Source organism: Pleurodeles waltl, chromosome 3_1 (genome assembly GCF_031143425.1).
Source record: "Pleurodeles waltl isolate 20211129_DDA chromosome 3_1, aPleWal1.hap1.20221129, whole genome shotgun sequence".
NCBI classification, from domain to species: Eukaryota; Metazoa; Chordata; class Amphibia; order Caudata; family Salamandridae; genus Pleurodeles; species Pleurodeles waltl.
Genome location: NC_090440.1, coordinates 1,721,993,726 through 1,722,012,046, shown reverse-complemented (window position 1 = coordinate 1,722,012,046; position 18,321 = coordinate 1,721,993,726). Strand labels below are relative to the sequence as shown.

At 41.8% G+C, this 18,321-nt stretch overlaps 1 protein-coding gene across 1 annotated transcript in view; it reads right to left on the bottom strand.

The window, feature by feature from the left end:
- Nucleotides 1–18,321, bottom strand: part of ABCA12 (ATP binding cassette subfamily A member 12) — a 507,999-nt gene that overhangs the window by 329,010 nt on the left and 160,668 nt on the right. The window contains exons 4-7 of the mRNA XM_069225635.1: nt 10,461–10,588; nt 6,779–6,852; nt 4,238–4,426; nt 2,300–2,439 (exon numbers count right to left, since the gene is read on the bottom strand). Coding sequence (XP_069081736.1) covers nt 2,300–2,439; nt 4,238–4,426; nt 6,779–6,852; nt 10,461–10,588 — 531 coding nt within the window. The remainder of the gene's footprint in view (nt 1–2,299; nt 2,440–4,237; nt 4,427–6,778; nt 6,853–10,460; nt 10,589–18,321) is intronic.

Here is an 18,321-nt window from a genome sequence, read left to right as displayed (position 1 = left end):
ACTGATTAATAGTAGAAAGGCATTCTGACTAGAATAAGGAAAAAGAAAAAACTGTGATCAAGACCAGAATAATCCACATAAAAAACAGAAATATAGGAAGACAGAAAGGTGAATATCTTCTGATATAATAATCATGTTCTAAATATTGTTTGCAAAAATATCATCCCATTGGAGTTAATAACAGTCACTCGACACCCAGTTGATAGATATGATATTTGAGACACAATATTTATGTCAGACAATATTTCTGGCAACAATAGTCTGACATACAGGTGCAAAAGAACGGTTAGCAAGAAAAACAAATCAGACTAATCATATAATCCATTCTTCATTCATCCTTTCTTTTTTCGATATTGATTAAAAATCATAAAAGTACACATAAACAACAGATACATCATAAAAATGTTAAAAATATAAAAGGTCTTAAGCAACTCGGTGTAGAAAGAAATACCAATTTACATAATAAAACAGTATTATATACTAGTTACAACCGTAAGCAAAACGGTTCCATTACAGTATGTAATTAAGCCCTGTTTGGCGCTGGCCTGGTTAAGTAATACATCATAAAGTGCATACAGTGCAATTACCAGAAGCAAGTGAAATATCCAATGTCCAAAGGCAATTACTATTGAGGCCTATTTTACACTGGTCATGACACAGAGCTCAGACGTATAGCCCACTACATATAAGTTGCTACAGAGTGGCATAACTTTACTGTGGGAGCCTCTGGTTGAACTCCAGGGCAGCCCTGCACTGCCTTATCTTGGCCTGCTTCAAGAATGGTAAGATGTATACAGACCTCAGTGTACAATAGTATTTACAAAAAGGGATAAAGTGCATAGTGCTTTGTGCAGACAATCCATCGCACGGACATATTTCCAGTATGCCACTAAGAAATGGGCAGTGTTGAGGCGTAATCTAAACAGCAGGTACTGTTGTGTATTACTCACCCACAGAAAATGCAGCTCAGTACCAAAGCAAGTTCTAATTTGAGCATGAGCAACAAATGTGGACAGACCAGAATTTTTGCCATATTTTCCTCTGCACATCTATCTAAGATGGCGCTCACCAGGTGTTTCTGAAAGCTGGGCTTGAAGGTGGTAGGGTTCAGAAACAGCTCATCCAAGGTCAGAGAATTACACATCTTGGATATATATGACAGCCAAGGTATTTTTTAAGCTCTTTACAAGAGCCACGCAATCAGTCAGGACTGCGCAGTCAAGTGTAGTCTCCTCCTTCGTCTATGTCCTTAACCATTAGAGAAGGGGCTGCAATCTCACAAAATCACTTGTATACCCATGCCCAATTCCCACATGGCCTACATAAATGCTAGTAGATGGTTATGGTGAGCAGTCAATTTATAAACCAGTTTTCCACTTTCTACAGCCCCGGCTGATCACAAATGCCACAGACACCTGGGCCATAGGTTGCACTGCTGCGGCATTTGGCTGTATAGACTTTAAGCATTACTTTAATGAGTTTGCTGCTTAACCTCTTAGCAAACCTAAGACTGCATCTATGTTCCTAGCTAAGGCAGCTGCCCTGTCATCTTTCAATGTGCGCCAGCTCAATCTATCAACAAGCAGCACTTGTAGACAGGGATACGAAGGAACCTTTACTGATCTTAGTCCTGAGGACAAAGAAAGTCCTCTAAGCCCTAGCACGACGACCGAAAACCATACCATGAGTTTTAGACTGATTAACTGGTAAATCTCAGTTTACATAAATATGAAAAATTGGTCTAATAGTTGCTGCAACCCATTTGCAGTTCTTGCCAACAGATCACACAATCTGTGGCTTGATCCCACGAAACACAGACCAATTATACAACTCATTAACTAACCATACATATTTTAAGCCAACAATATAAACCATAATTCATTAAACAAACCAGGTGCAATAATACCAACTGTGAGCTATTTGTGCACACCAGTTTAAATAATGCAAGCCATCAACCACACACTCCCTGAACCATTCAGCAACCAGATAATGTAAACCACTAACAAGTTATGTAAACTATGGACTGTTCAACTAAGAATTGAACCATTTATCCATCTGTAAATCAACTACCAAGACTGGGAACAAAGCATGCAAACAACAAACCCAATCGCAAAGATTCATGTAAGAAAAAATACATAGTGTGATACGAAAACAAGCTTTTTGCAAAATTTTGTGAAGCACACTACAGTAAACAATAAATCATGAAACATACATAATAAACATGTTAAACATTTCACTCACTCTCTCTGAAAATATCATATCACACGCAGTCAGTGCATACTGTTGGGGTTCATTTTACCTGCTTGGATTGAAAATCTGTTTAGGGAGATTTAAAAGAGAGTTCCATAGGCTTGTGCTTCCTTGAACTGTCTTGACCATTGCCATACCCTTGTACACTCCTGTTAGCAGCAGTACCTGATTCTCAGGGTCTGCCAGTAGCTATATTTCAGAAACAGAAGCATAATAGGAAATAGAGGTTAATCATATATATTTTCATTACACTGTTTCATCCTGATACATAAGAAATAGTCCTCCAAACGACTATCCAGACATGAGGAGTTTTATCATGGCCAATGTTTTATTTGTATGTGTAGCCCATCAGGGAGAAAGTGCATTTGTTGTCACACTTGTACCCTTCTTGCTGGAGTTTGGTGTGCAATGCGGAAGGTTTAACATATGTAGTCAGCATCAACTTCGAAAATACTCACTGCTTTGTGTTTGCGCTTGAAACGTCAGTGTTAGGCAACACACTCCCCTGTAAACCCCCACATGGATACAAAGGTTTTTTCTTTCATTATAAAATACATATATTCAATGACACCAACATTATTTTTTAAGGAATGTCGGTGTTTTGAGACAAAACGTTCTTTGTTCATCAAAATGACAATTGATTGTTTAGTTGAAATTTAGTTTGCTTATCCAAAATGAGAAATATGTGTTTAATTGCAAAATGTATTCATTTTCAAAAACTAACCTCTTAATGCTTGGGGGCATTTCTCAAGTATATTTTACCTGATATTTAAATGATACAGTCGCCTTCGTTTTGTGGATTGTACAGAAATAAAGAGGAGCGGATTAGAGCACAGCATCACAGAAAAGACAAGAATAAGACATGGTAAGGTAAACTAGTCTGGAATATAATAAATGATGATCGATAGAAAACTTAGAAAGTAGAATGACCAAAGTATCATGGGGTAGAGATATAAAATAGCAATACATAGCAAACTAAAGTAAGATAAAGCTGAAAAATGTAGAAGAGAATAAACTAGTGTAGAACACAGAGATTAAATATAATATAGTCGACCAAAACATAGTAGTGTGAAGCAATGTAGAATATAACTGGGGATGTTAGAAGAACAGAGAAACGCGCTGCATGTATCAAAGCAAAGCGAGCTCGAAGAAAGATGAAGACATCACAGGACAGGGAACTAGAGCAAAGCCAACCCGACGTAAATAGAGTGGAGAAAAAAGGTTTTAAGGAATTCTGGTGTAGTAAAATAGGTTGGGATGAAGAGTAGTAACTTAGACATAAAGAGAGAAATGCATTTGACATCCTTTTTGATAGTCCTGATGCTGTCTCATAGCCACTTATCAACACTGGTGGATTGAAAAAATAACCTAGACAAATAGATATTTTAGTTAGGTATTTAGTTTGGTGGGTGGAACAGAAGTTAACCAGGTTGATTACATTAGAAAATAAAAAAGGGGTTTGCCTCGTATAAGCTGTAGAAGAGGGCAGTAAATACAACAGAAGATGCTGCAACTGAATAGCATTTCAACTAGTAGAGCACAGCACAGTAGGTTGCAACATACTGTTGTAGAATAGAATGCTACATAGTGTACCAAAGTGGAGTCCTCAATGTACCTCAATGTCCTCAATGTACCTCAATGTACCTCAAAGTTGAAAATTAAGCCCCCCCCTATTTGTTTCCAAAATCTCGCAGTCTCTTGTTTCAAAAGTTGACATACATGGGGTTGGTAGTGCAGAAAATAATGGGGCGGAGTAGAACTAGCTGTTGTAGCGTGTAGTATATTTAGGTTGAGGTTTAGTAGAATAGAGCAGCCAAACAGAATGTAATGGATGTGAGTGAAGTTATGCAGTAAAAAGGTGAGAGATGCAGTGAGAAGCGATGGTTACGTTACATATAATGACAGCCAATGACTTCATTCGACACACTTGGAAGAAAAGCTGCAGTGCTTGAGGGCATGCATGACTGACAGCGAGAGGGCCACTCACCGGTAGCAGGGAGGTGCGCACTTCCTGGAAAGAAGCGCTCAGCAGGGACTGGTCGGTAGAGCAATAGTTGGAGAGGACGTTTGAGACGAAATGTATACCGGTGTTGTTACTGGCCGCCGGTACGAAGCTCCGAGTGAGGTTACACAAAAGGATTTTGAGGATCTCTGGTAAAGTAGTTTGACCTGTGATCTGAAATAAAGTGTGGTGTATAAAGAAATAGAAAATTAAATAAAAGGTTAGGAAAACAAGAGAATGCAGGGTTTTAGAAGATTAAAACAACAGCACCTCTAATTGAGGAACAATTTGCAAATAATCTATACTGAATTATTCCCCTACTGTAGAAAAAGTAGACGCGCACTTTTCAATTTGTGCCGTAGTGCAGGATTTACAGTCTAAATCTCGGTGTACGAATTTATGTGCCTTATAAATATTCTGGATATGGCACATCCTAGGCCCTCAAAAGAGCATCTGGTGACCAAATTACAGTATATAACAATAATTTAACCCCAGACCAGGCTTCAGAAAAACCAGCTACTTCCCCCTTCACGTCAGTCAGCACCAAGAAAAGCACAAAAGCACAGGCGGAAGCAGAGCAAACTACGCCCACACAAACGTATGAGCAACTGCAATGCAAGCTTCCTTCAATCGCAAAGCAAGTATGGATACCATAAATGCCAATAGGTTCATGCAAGTATTGCTTCCTCATAGAGAAGAGGTATTGCGCTGGCAATTGGAGTGCCAATAGTCTTCACTCACAGACATTAGACAATGTACAGTGAGCAGCAGTGCAAGCTTCTTCGCGGGCAGGCATCGCAGAAGCTTCCTTCAGTCAATTAGAGTAGGCCGGTTCAGCTATAAGGTGGTGCAACCAGTGCTACTGCATCGGATGCCAAGCTTTGGGAAGGGGCAGAAGATACAGCAGGCAGGTCAGGTGTGACAGGTATAGTCTGCACAGCTCTATGTGTGCCCAGCAATTTTCAGGGGATATTAATAACAACATGATAGCTCTGTTGGTTAATGTACTTGCTGGTAAGATCAGTGTTATCTCTACTCACAGTTTTGATTGATAATAATTAAGAACAGAGGGCTAATATTCCTGCTACAAAACACGTGTAACATGTAGATTTGTATTTTATGTAGATAGCTCAGTGGTTACTGCTTTTGTCACAGGGATACTTTTCTTAGTCTAGGCAACCCCATCCACTCTGTTACATTTTACATACAGAGTTTGTAGTTCTCCAGACAAAACACTCTTAATGTATAGTGATTCCAATACGAATGACATGTGACTCCTGCACTTTGTAACACACATTCTCTCATGTTACATTTCCTATACATTGATTTACAAACTTCTATGATTCATTTTCCGTGGATAATATGAGAGTGTGTGGTAAAGCACTCTTACACCCTAAATTAGCTCTACAAAATAAATGAAATGTGAGAGAGGGGCCTTGGAGAGATGAAAGTCACCCGTCAAGGGTGCTAGTGAGAGAATCCATGGAGAAGGAGGCAATTGGGAGTGGGGCAACAAGGTTATTGCAGCGTGCCACACCAACGACAGCTCTAAGGACAAACAATATAGGGGTAGCAATAGTACTAGAATGCATCACAGATGCATTAGATACAGGACAGAAGGCAGCAGCTGTGCATGCTTTTTCCTCCCAAACAGTGCTAAGTGCTATTGCCTAAAGCGCTGCCCAGACACTCATGGCCGGCTCTGTAAAATGTCAGCATGCCGGATACCAAGGGTGCGTAGGCCTGACTCCACCTCAAGCCTTTTTAACACGCAACCAGGCACTCCCTGCCCTGTTAGCTCGCTCTAACAGGTTTCTTCTTTCTAACTTGTTGACAGATTTTCTATCTTCCTCTGTCTTTTTGCTTTGTGTGCTTTCCCTCTCTTGCTCTCAGGAAATGTCTGAAAAGGAGAAATAAGTGTCAGTTCCCAAAAATAAGAGCCAGTGGTCCCCTGCGACCAGCGGCTCAAATTAAAAACTGCTCCCAGACAGAACATAGATAGCATTCTTGAGCAATGCATATTTTGTGCACGCACAGAAGCAATGAAACTTCTTACTCACATATACACATGCAGAACAGGCACAGCATGTACAGCAGCAAACATAGTGATGCAATGATGCAAATGGTACCGGTCTGCACATAGAACAGCTGGAGAATGAGCAGCATAGAATAGGGTTTTCAACGCTATGCAACAGAATATTTTCTTTTTATGCAATCTGAAGTCTTTGCTTGTTTTCCCAGTTGTACAAGTTTACCAACCCAATCCAAGGAATACCTTCCCTTCAATGGCATTCTTACAAACAGCTCAATGTTTTGGTTATTTTTCCCACAACATTCTACAGAGTTAGATCAAAGGAGTTATAAAGAAGTCAGCATGTAGCTGGAAGGTGATGCAATGATCTACATCATCACAAGGTAAGTATTCCTAGCTGAAAAAAATTCATGTTTCAGGTGCTCATTCCACACTATCAATGAGAACAGCAAGAAGCAAGCTTGTGTGAGAGCGTGCGCGAGCTTGAGAATTACCTGTCCAAGTGTAAGTGTTGTGCCACTGTCGGTCTCACCGCCGGTGTCTCTCTTTTCACGAGATGAACTGGAGCCTGGGGATAAGACAAAACAGAGGACTGATGCACCACTGACATTTCTTCTCATGTCAGAGGACGGTTTATTGTAAATGAGAGCTTAATTTAAAAAAAACACATTGAGTTGAGGTTGTTTGTCTTTTTGCACACATACGTTGGCTTACTAAGGAGGCACATTCCCTCCTTCATTTAACATTCCACTACAGCATCAGTGAGAATTTTCCTCCCCAGCACTGCCTATTGGTTTGACAAAAACTGAGCTTGAGAGTACCTCTAGAGGCTGCTCGTGAATCAGTGATAAAGTGACACAATGCAAATGTAGTGGTAAAGATGGAAGCAATATTGAGTCTGACAAGGAGGACTGAGTGTTTCGTCTCGAGGCTCACAGTACCCTAAGGTTGGACAGGGGGTAGGTAATACTAGGGCTTAAGTAGGGCTTTGTGATATGCACTCTGGGATGACATGCACTCTTATTTGTTAAGGGTTAGTTCATGCAAATCATTTTGCTCCTCCAATTACTCAGTCTATGCAAGATAATGAGAAGAGATTGGCTGTTACTCTGGAAGTTCCCATTTTGAAAGCTTAACAGCATTTTTTCTGGGAGCGTATGAGGCAACAGCAGATTGTGTGGCTGACCAGTTGGAACATACCATCCATGCACTTGTGATTTTGTACTTACTGCTTTTCACGAGCTCACTTCGGCAGTGGTGTTCTTTTATGCCCAAAATGTATTTTCGATTTTCTGGGGCCCACTATTTAAAAAACAAAGCCCCTCACAAGCAGCCAAATCCTTCTCCAGGATTCAGCATTTTTCTTTCTGTATAGGGATGTGTACACTGTGTGGCATCCAGTCTTGGACTTACACTCAAAATAAGCTCATAATCTGCAGCCAGACCCCCACCTGATTTCACCATTAACAATATTTATGATTTTGCTCAGTTTCTTATCTTAGTTACACACCTCAAGTCAATACTGTTTCTTTTTTTTGCTTTTGCCATCGAAGGGTTCTGCAAAATGTTGTGCATTTCCTTACTTTTCCTCATAGGGTTTCAATTCGGAGTGCTTCATGGGCTCCTGCTTGAAATGTGGCTATTGTCTGTACCCAATTCAACCTTGGAGGGGGTGAGTGGAGTTTTGTAACAACACAGGACCAATACCAATGCTATGTAACATACCACTTTTTCCATAATTTTAGGCACAACAGTAATACAGGCCTCACATAGGACCTAGTGTCTAAGCGAACATAAGATACTTTTTAACAGATGGAATACAATGCTTTTGTCACTAATCAATCGAGGAAGAAGGTCTGAATCGTAACCATAGAACTCGTACTACATCTGAGTAGAACCATCTCATACATTCTGAGTAATTTCTGAGGTCCTTTTTTGAGGTTCATATTACTGTAGTTGCTAAAATTATCTACTCTCCCTATCCACCGTTATAACTGCATACGGATCACTGCTTACCAACTTTTTATTAGAGACATGATAAAGGAACGCATCACATCTTCTACACCTTTCTGGATCAGTTTCTGTCAGCTCCTCAATTTAAGATTAGGGGCATGATTTAGGGTTTTGGTGGATGGGTTACTCCATTACAAACAAGACGGATATGGTGTACATTGTATTACAAGTGCCATTGGATCTAATGCACTTTTTAATACCGCAGATGGGATATTCGTCACATTTGTGACGGAGTAAGCCATTAACGGAACCAGGCTCCAAGTCAAAATGACTTGTGCACTGTACAGTACATTACAGAGGCCCACCATTCAGCAAGTTGAGTTTCCAAATAAGGTCATGCTTACTACAACTAACTCAATTAAAGTTCTTTCTATTCCACAGTTCGGTCCTGTTTCACAGGGCGACTGAGCATTTTCTGTGTAGGCATCTCAACTGAGAAACTAAATTCTCATTCCCATTAGAAACATTAGCAATCAGGTACACTTCCACTGTGCTACAAAGCACAGTTCTTCTAAGCAATTGACCACAACTGGCTTGACACCATTAATTAGCCTTCTTGCCAAAGGAAGACTTTGGTGCCAAATGCTGCATTTTAAATATTAATTTTACTTAACATGAAACCCCTATGGTGTAGGGGATGGCCATGGTTTCTTCGATGCAGACCTGTGGCATAGCCTCTGTGCCGAATTCCATAGAAAAGGGTATTGCTGTGCTTTTGTAAAATGTTAAAGAGCTTGCACATGGATTTGCAAAACTAATGATGCATGATATTGAATGCTTGCATACCACCAAACATTGTGGTAGATATTATATTGCATAATAGTGACCCAGTAGTGCTCGAATCCATGTGGACACCTTGTCATCAGAACAACAGATCCGTAGACATGCATTAACTAATGAGTAATTTACAATGCCATCTGTCATTAAGTTTACCCTTTGTGTTTTGACCACTTATACCAATTTCCACAACATGGAGTCGTCACAAGAACAGTAGTAAATCTGTAGTCATGATGTAGCAAACAGGCGTCGATTTACTACTCTTTCTTATTCACACTACTAGTACGACTAGAAACCTACGACTGGCGCAGCTCTATAGATTTGCTATAGAGCTGCGCCGATCGTAGGTTATAGAGCTACGCCAGTCGTAGGTTTCTAGTCGTACTACCAGCAATGTCTTGTAACATTTTTACGAGTTGCAATTTCCCCAGTGTTTAATTGTAAATGCAAAAAATTACGCTTTGAAGAATGGCAAAGAACATTTTTTTAAATTGTTTTAACTCCACTGAGGAAACATTTTCCATTTGAAGAAACCCCTTTCTGACACCCCTAGAAGCTTGAGGGTGTTCCATCACACTTCTGAAAATAAATTACTCCATTGCTTTGCTGCAGCAAATCTCAACCATTTCCGGGGTAGGAAAAGGTCAGATTGGAGGTTGCGAACGCACACAGGCCCATGAATTTGTGGGGATTTACAATCTCTTAATGACGCAACGACTTTGCCCACTCACTCCTAACCCCTTTGCCTGGAGTTTACTACTGCCTAATGTATTGTAGTTGTAGTGTAGAATTAGACAGTAGTGAATACATTTTTGCTGCTTGACATCATTTTATGAATACATGCATAAATGAAGCCATTTCCCGCCCGCGGTAAATGTAGGTTTAAGGACAAAACTACACAATGAATCCGTTTCATACTGTCCATGTGCCAAATAATCTACTGTATCATGCACACTTGTTGTCGGTGGCAATAGAGAATCCTGTGTCTTTGGTCACTTGCATGGCTATGCCTCGTCAGCCATCATAACGAGTGGCCTCTTAATTCCGAATAGTTCAGTAAAAGCAGTTGCCATACACATCAGAGTTATGAGTTCTCCAGGGCTACTGTGAATCTCTTTCACATAGAGATCCAAAATCTCTCTGTGAAAATTCGGGGGGAATGGGCTAGAAGGGAATCGGACCTGGAATGACTGCTTCCAACACTAACTCCTTATTTCTTAGTGGACCCTTAAAGTTCAACTCATAATTGGTCGCATTTTCCCCAACCCCGTAATTACCACTCACACTTCATGTAACGTTCTGCCATCTTGCGTACTGCATGAAAGGTAGATTACCCACTTGAGACAAACCACATGAGACAAAACAAAAAATGACACCAGTACATACCTGGCCTCGCCTTCTGCTCCACCTCTCGCTCAGGGGGTGCCACTGATGGATCACCTCCTCCACCATCATCATCTGTTTGTGTGTCTGGTCTATTCTGATGGAGGGTGTTAAACGGAAGATCCAACATCCTTAAAATAATAAAAAGACCAATAAGTATCTCCATGATATTCACATATTTAGAGGATGAGACAATAGAAAAAGTTGTATTAGAGATGATTTTTGGGGCGGCTTCCTGCTTATGATGTGGAGTTTGGGAGGGAACATGCTCTATCCGGAATGCACAAAGTTAAGTTTCTTGATGTTGACTGTCACTTGAATGCCCTCTAGTAACCCACACCTTTCAAAAACCAGAAGAACTTGTACGTGATACATAATTATCGCTTTTGTATCGGCTTAGTATCTATTTTTAAACGTTTGTATTGTGACAAATGAAGGCAAAGGCCAACACCCTGGACTAAAAAGTTTTTATAGGCAACATTCCTCTCTATGCCAGTAAAATGCATAATTGCTGGTTATTCTTGTAGTTCTCACTGGACTAGGATTCATAAAGTCACCGTTCACCATCAGAAGAATTTTGCAATGGTGGGTGCCGTGAGCATCCACACATTTCGAAACAATGGTTTTGGTTGCATCAAAGACAACTGGAAAAAAAGAATCTTCAGCCTCAGAGATTAAAGCCAAGCTGCAGGAAAGGATGGGCTCGGCTATCTTTCGTGTGGTGCTCTCAGTGCGCACACTGTCATGATGTTACCCAAAAGTTCTAACTGACAATACTAAAGCCACACCTCTAGGTTCCTTAAGCTCATGTCTTCTATTTAGGTCAAGCCTACTGGACAACATAAGCTATTTAGTTGTGAAAGACTGTTGTGGACTTAACAAGAACATACAAGGGTTGCAGCCCATCCATTGCTTACCATTGGTTGGATTTACTGTCACTTTCTTTTGTCTGCTACTTAGTGATGTCTCAGGGTGTCAATTTTGTGTTTGACCCTCCCATGGAGCATATCCTCTTTATGATCTCTTTGACTGGCGGGCTTCTATACTTCCACTTCTTGCTTTTAGGAAACTACCTTTTGCATTTTATTTGAGCACTCCATGAGAGTGCATGTTTTTTCCAGCTATCTTCCCATGTGCTCTTCTCCTCCCTATAGGTTACTCTCCCTCACTTGCCCATGAGCTTCTATCCCCACACACGCTCATGTTGTGATCTTTTGTTTCTGTGTGCCAACATTGTTTCTTTCACTTATGTTACTTTTTCCCCACCTGCTTTTGAGCTTCTCCCTAATACCCTCTTTCCAACTGCTCCCTTAACCCAGTCATCCTTTTAAAATACAAAAAACATATTTAAGCACTCTCACGCTGCTTTTGAAAACAAAGTTTTTGCACTCCTTTTTTATTTACCAGTCCATCTCAGATCGATCAATAAAAAGGAAAAAAACCCATTTAATTTTGTATACGTGTATGAGCATGCCTACAAAATGATGCAGCAACTGCACCAATGCACTATGTTTTAATAGCCATGCTGCATGTTAGAAATGGGGTCCCTAGTAGGCAGTGGTTTGCACAGGGTCCAAGTAGGGACCTTCACTCTAGTCAGGGTAAGGGAGTCACACAGCTAAGATAATCCCTGTTCAACCCGTGGTGGCTTGGCACGAGCAGTCACGCTTATCTCAGAGGCAATGTGTGAAGTATTTGTAAAGACACACAGTAACACAGTGAAAACACTGCAAAAAGTACCCCAGATCAGTTTAGAAAAATAGCCAATATTTATCTCAGTAAAACAAGACCAAAACAACCAAAATCTTGCAGAGATTCACAGAGTATCCGTGAGTCCGGTGAAAATAAAATAAAATGAAGGATGGGCTCCTGCGCTTCATTTCTTTAAAGCCTCCAGGTCGGACAAGTCCAGGGGGCAATGTGCAGTTCTAATGAGGGGTGGCATCCAATCCCCACCCGTGAAACAAAGGACTACCACCAAACCAGGGCTTTATTTAAATTACCTGGGGGAGGCCCATCAGCGTCCCCTACAGCCCTCAGGAGCACCACCTCCCGCGGGCAATTCATTAAATATGTGCAGGGGGCTGCGTGCCCCCCTGCACCCTGGGGACCACCACACCTGGGGAAAAATGCCTTTAATATGTGGGGGAGGCCCCACAGCATTCCCCACAGCCCCGGGGACCACCACCTCCTAGGGGCTGTTAATTAAATATGTGCTGTGGGTGGGTGCCCCCCGTGGCCCTGGCTCCCCACCCCTGGGGGATTATAGAAATTGGGTGCAGGGGGGCCACTCGAGCCCCGTTGCAGCCCTGGGGGCCACCACCCCTCCAGGGAAACTAACAAAGAATGTGCAGGGGGGCCCGGAGATCACCACCTCCCTGGAGCAAATACTAAATATTGATAGGATGCCCGTTTCCTTGAGGGCTCCACCGCGGTCCCAGATAGCCTTTAAAGGTCTACAAAAAAAAAAAAAAAAAAAAAAGAATAGCTCATTGTGAAGGTCACAGAGAGAGTCCACCTAGACTCACTTCTTTCCTTTTTTTCTTTTTTAACTACAAATGTTTAAGACTCATGCAGAAAGGTGATCTTACTCTTTTTAAATGACAAATACATTTTTCTTTTCAATTTGTCCAGAAACTTCTCATTCTAAGTATATCATATATCAAAGCCTAAAAACTCTTTATCTCTCTCTTTCTTTTTCAACCTTTCTCCCACTCACCCACCCACTCAGACGTTTAAGCAGCCACTCACAGACCCACTCAGCACTCATGCACCCACTCATAGACCCACTCAGACCCTCATACACTCACTCATACCTCCATTCAGTCCCTCATGCACCCATTCACAGACCCACTCAGATAGTTATGCACCCACTCATAGACCCACTCAGACTCTCACACACCCACTCACAGACCCACTGACACCCTAATGCACCCACTCACAGACCCACACACACTGATGCACCCACCAAAGCACTGATGTACACACTCTCACATCCAGACAGACACTCTCACAGCCACTCTCACCCCCAGATATGCCCTCTCCCTGTTCTCACACCCAGAGAGGCTGCAGGCAACTCCCACCATGCACGGCCAAAGGGCCGTACACAGCATGGGGTTGGGTGGATAGGTGGGTTGTCCGCAGAGTCTGGCCGCAGGCCAAGTCTTGCAGGCAACATCCACTGCGTATGGGTGAAGGCCTTGCACAGGGCAAGAGGGGGTGCTTATAGAGGGTTTGCCTCAGGACCTGGCCGCAGGCCAGACCCTGTTGCCAACCACTGCTGTGCGCATGGCCGAAGGCATTGTGCGGCAATGGTTGGATTAACATATAGTAATGAAAATTAATATAGGTTAAAAAAACATAGAAATTCACAGAAAAAAAAAAAAAAAGTTACAGTGACATTATAGTTAGGACATAGATTTAAAAAAAAACATAGAAAGTCACTTAATAAAACAAAGGTTACAGGAAAGGTACCAAGGGTGTGAGTTATAGTTACCTTAGGGCACGAGTCATAGTTACTTGGGTTAACTGTAAATATACCTGGTGAATTTCTATGGTTTTGTAAGTTTAAAATGTGAGCCTAACTAAAACGACCCTATAACCTTTGGTTCTTTAAGTTATATGTGTGTGTATATATATATATATATATATATATATATATATATATATATATATATATACATATATATATATATCTATATATATATCTCTATATATATATCTATATATATATATATATAGATATATATATAGAGATATATATATAGATATATATATATAGATATATATATTCTGCTTTTCCCTTTAGCATTTCCTATTTCTGGCAGTTTAAATTTGGTGCCGATTGGTGCTGTAGCTTTAAGGACTTGACTTGCTTAAAATAATTTAATTTTTGAGTTTTGTGGTTTTAGTTCCATGCAATTCAAGTAATTCACTACTGAAATAATATCATACGACCCTTCTTGGCGTATGTTTTAAGAGGTATGCATACTTGATTACACTTTAGCATTAACTATAAAATTAAGTACCCCTCGTCAAAATATAACAGCATTATATTTAATTATTTGTCGTAAGCAAAATAGTTAGTGGATATCAACGGTACCACTGTCTAAAAGCAATCAAAAGTGTTGATAAATATTCCTTCAGGGGTTATTTTGTTGTGAGATTTCAAAATGAGTCAAACAGTTGCTTCAGGTATAACGTATGCAAGGGAGGCATTCCCCCTCTAGGAGGCCCATAGGAATGACGCAGTGAAATCTGCAAGATTTCACTGCGTCATTCTAGCGTCATTTTTAACACCTGCTCAAGGCAGGCGTTAAAGTGATGCCAGGCTGTTTTGAATGGGCCACCCCAAGCTTTGCTGGACTAGCATCAACATTTTTTGATGGTAGTGCAGCAAAGTGCCACCACTTCATCAGAAATTCTGATGCAACTGTGCTAACGAGAGCCATGGTGCGCTGTATTGTAAATACAGTGCTAACATGGTGTCTTTATGGGGGCGCCGGACGGCGCAAGCAAACTGGTGCATTATGATCAATGCACTAGTTTGTTCTAAATGAGGCCTAAAGATTTTGATAGGATCAAAGCAAATCAAGACTCTTTACTTGGTGATGTGAAAATTATAAATATTGTCTAAAAGCAGGCTTCCACACGTTAGCATTTGTGTGCTGCATATTCCCATCACTAAAACTGCATGTCAGTGTAAAGTTTGTGGCCATGTCAATGGAAAATGTGCTGTTTGTAAATCACAGCGTGCTACTACACCAAGCTTCAGTATTATATTTGCAATAGTGTACTCCAAAATGCCCTCCTGGTTAGATACCTCACCTTCACTTTTCTCCTGCTGAATGGGCATCGCTCATTTGCTATACTTGTTCTCTGTGAAATGCTTCCAATTTTTGCAGTCCCTATCACTTCAGTGATATAACATTGATAGCAATACCCCACTCTCAAAATTATTACAGGACCACTGTTTCTACATACATTTTCCAGCAATTAAGTATGTCACAAACGTGAGCTGTGCCCCGCTGCCTTTGCAAAGTGGAGATTGGACTACAATAATAAACGCTATTTTCTCACCCTGTGTCTGCCTGAATGTTAGGATAGGAATTTCTACAATTGATGTAAGATTTCACCATCAGAGCCCTCAGACATTGGTGACTGGCCTTCCTTCCAGACCTCATAGGAATCGACAATATTTTTTTATCTTCAGCACTGCCTCCAAAAAGTCCATACACAATTTTGTAGTATGATCATTAAGGCTCATATTTATACTTTCTTAGCGCCGCATTTGCGTCATTTTTTGACGCAAAAACGGCGCAAATTTGCAAAATACAATTGGCCCATATTTATACTTTTTGACGCTAAACTGCGCTAACGCAGTTTAGCGTCAAAAAATTTAGCGCCGTCTAACGCCATTCTGAAGCGCCATGCGGGCGCCGTATTTATGGAAGGGCGTTAGCCGGCGCAAGCAGACCGGCTCTGCCTGGTTTGCGTGGAAAAAAACCACGTAGACCAGGCAGCGCCGGCGTTGGGAAAAAATGACGTTAGGGCGTCTTAAAATGGGGCAAGTCAGGTTGAGGCAAAAAAAATCGCCTCAACCCGATTTGCGCCATTTTTTTACGACGCCCAGACGCCATTTCATGACTCCTGTCTTAGTTAAGACAGGAGTCATGCCCCCTTGCCCAATGGCCATGCCCAGGGGACTTGTGTCCCCTGGGCATGGTCATTGGGCATAGTGGCATGTAGGGGGGCACAAATAAGGCCCCCCTATGCCACCCAAAAAAAAGTAAAAAAATATAAAAAATAATACTTACCTGAACTTACCTGAATGTCCCTGGGGTGGGTCCCTCCATCCTTGGGTGTCCTCCTGGGGTGGGCAGGGGGGGCAGGGGAGGGCACCTGTGGGCTCATTTTGACTGAAAGGGGACCTGGTGCACTTCTTAGCCACTCTTTGAAGTCTCCCCCACTTCAAAGGCACATTTGGGTATAAAACAGGGCCTCTGCCCTACCTCATCAGACACTTGCTGGAGAAGAAACCTGAACCAGAAACTACATCCTGCCAAGAAGAACTGCCTGGCTGCTCAAAGGACTCACCTGTCTGCTTTCTACAAAGGACTGCTGCCTTGCTGTTGCCCTGCTGCCTTGCTGAACTCTTGTCTGGCTGTGAAAGTGCTCTCCAAGGGCTTGGATAGAGCTTGCCTCCTGTTCCTTGAAGTCTCAGGACCAAAAAGACTTCTCTCTTCCTCTTGAACGCTCCGTGTGCTGAACTTTTCGACGCACAGCTTGTTCCGCGGCAAGAAAAACGCCGCACACCGACGCTAATCAACGCGACGCCTTCGGGACGACCGAAACTTTGACGCACGGCCTCGCAAGGACAACGCCGCCCGACTTCCCGGGAGAAATCGACGCGACGCCTGCCGTGAGATCGAAACTTCGACGCGCAGCCCCGCAGAACGACGCGCAGCCGGAAAACAAGCAGGAAAATCCACGCACAGACCCGGGACATCTGGTAATCCCCGCGACCCACAGAAAGAGACTGTCCGCGCGCCGGAAAACGACGTCCGACTTCCCCGCGTGGAAAATAACGACGCAAGTCCGTGTGTGCTGGGGAGAAATCGACGCAAACACCCTTTTTCCACGCACCTCTTCCTTTGTGGCCCTCTGAGGAGATTTTCCACCAGAAACCAGGTACTTTGTGTTTGAAAGAGACTCTGTTTACTTTCTAAAGACTTAAGACACTTTATATCACTTTTCAGTGATATCTTTACAAATTCATATTGCAACTTTGATCGTTTTGACCTGAAGATACCCAGATAAATATTATATATTTTTCTAAACACTGTGTGGTGTATTTTTGTGGTGTTATGCTATGGTGTTGTATGATTTATTGCACAAATGCTTTACACATTGCCTTCTAAGTTAAGCCTGACTGCTCGTGCCAAGCTACCGGAGGGTGAGCACAGGCTGATTTTGGATTGTGTGTGACTTACCCTGACTAGAGTGAGGGTTCTTGCTTGGACAGAGGGCAACCTGATGCCAACCAAAAACCCCATTTCTAACACATACAAACCTGATCTTTCCTAAGGGTGCTTGGAGAGTTCACTCACCAAAAAACTGGGCAATAAATGGTGGCAAATTGTGTATTTTTCCGTACAATTTCCCTAGCGATTGGCTAAAATGTCATAGCTTTTACTGGCAATTTAATCAATATGGTTTTTCAGTTTAACATGTCCTCCTGTCATTTTCCAAGACGTATGTTTCATATTTCCTCACTCCTACCTGCCATCTACTTTCCAGGTTCACAGATATCAGTGTGACTGACGGTAGCTATCCAGCATCATATTGCTAATCGCAATTGTACCCCTTGTAAGAGGCAATTGTTGCCGGACCGGCCTGTTAGTGACACTATATACATGAGTACGGGACCAACCCAGCCACCACTGCTTGTTAGCTTTCCCTAAACTAGCTCTAATCTCCATTTATTCTGAAAATGGAGCCTTCGTCTTTGAGCTGGGAGCTGAAAGTAGCCCTGTATACATTATTTATTAGAAGGCCCACAATACATAGTGAGTGCAGGCCTCTCATGTTGATTGGGCTGAAAGGGGGTGCCCCTTTTTTTTTGTTTTTAAAAACAATGTCTAATGATGCATTTTACAGCGTAATATTTTTAATATGTTGGATAAAGGACATAGAGTTAGTTTCCAAACGATATGAAGTGAACCTAGAGTAAAACATGTATGTGCCTATTAGAGCACTGTGTGCTCCTTATTCAGAACACTCTCGGAGGATGCATGGGCTAAGGATCCCTCAGTCTACCCACTCAAACATGAAAGCATCTCTCTTTTCCAAGCCTATTGTTTTT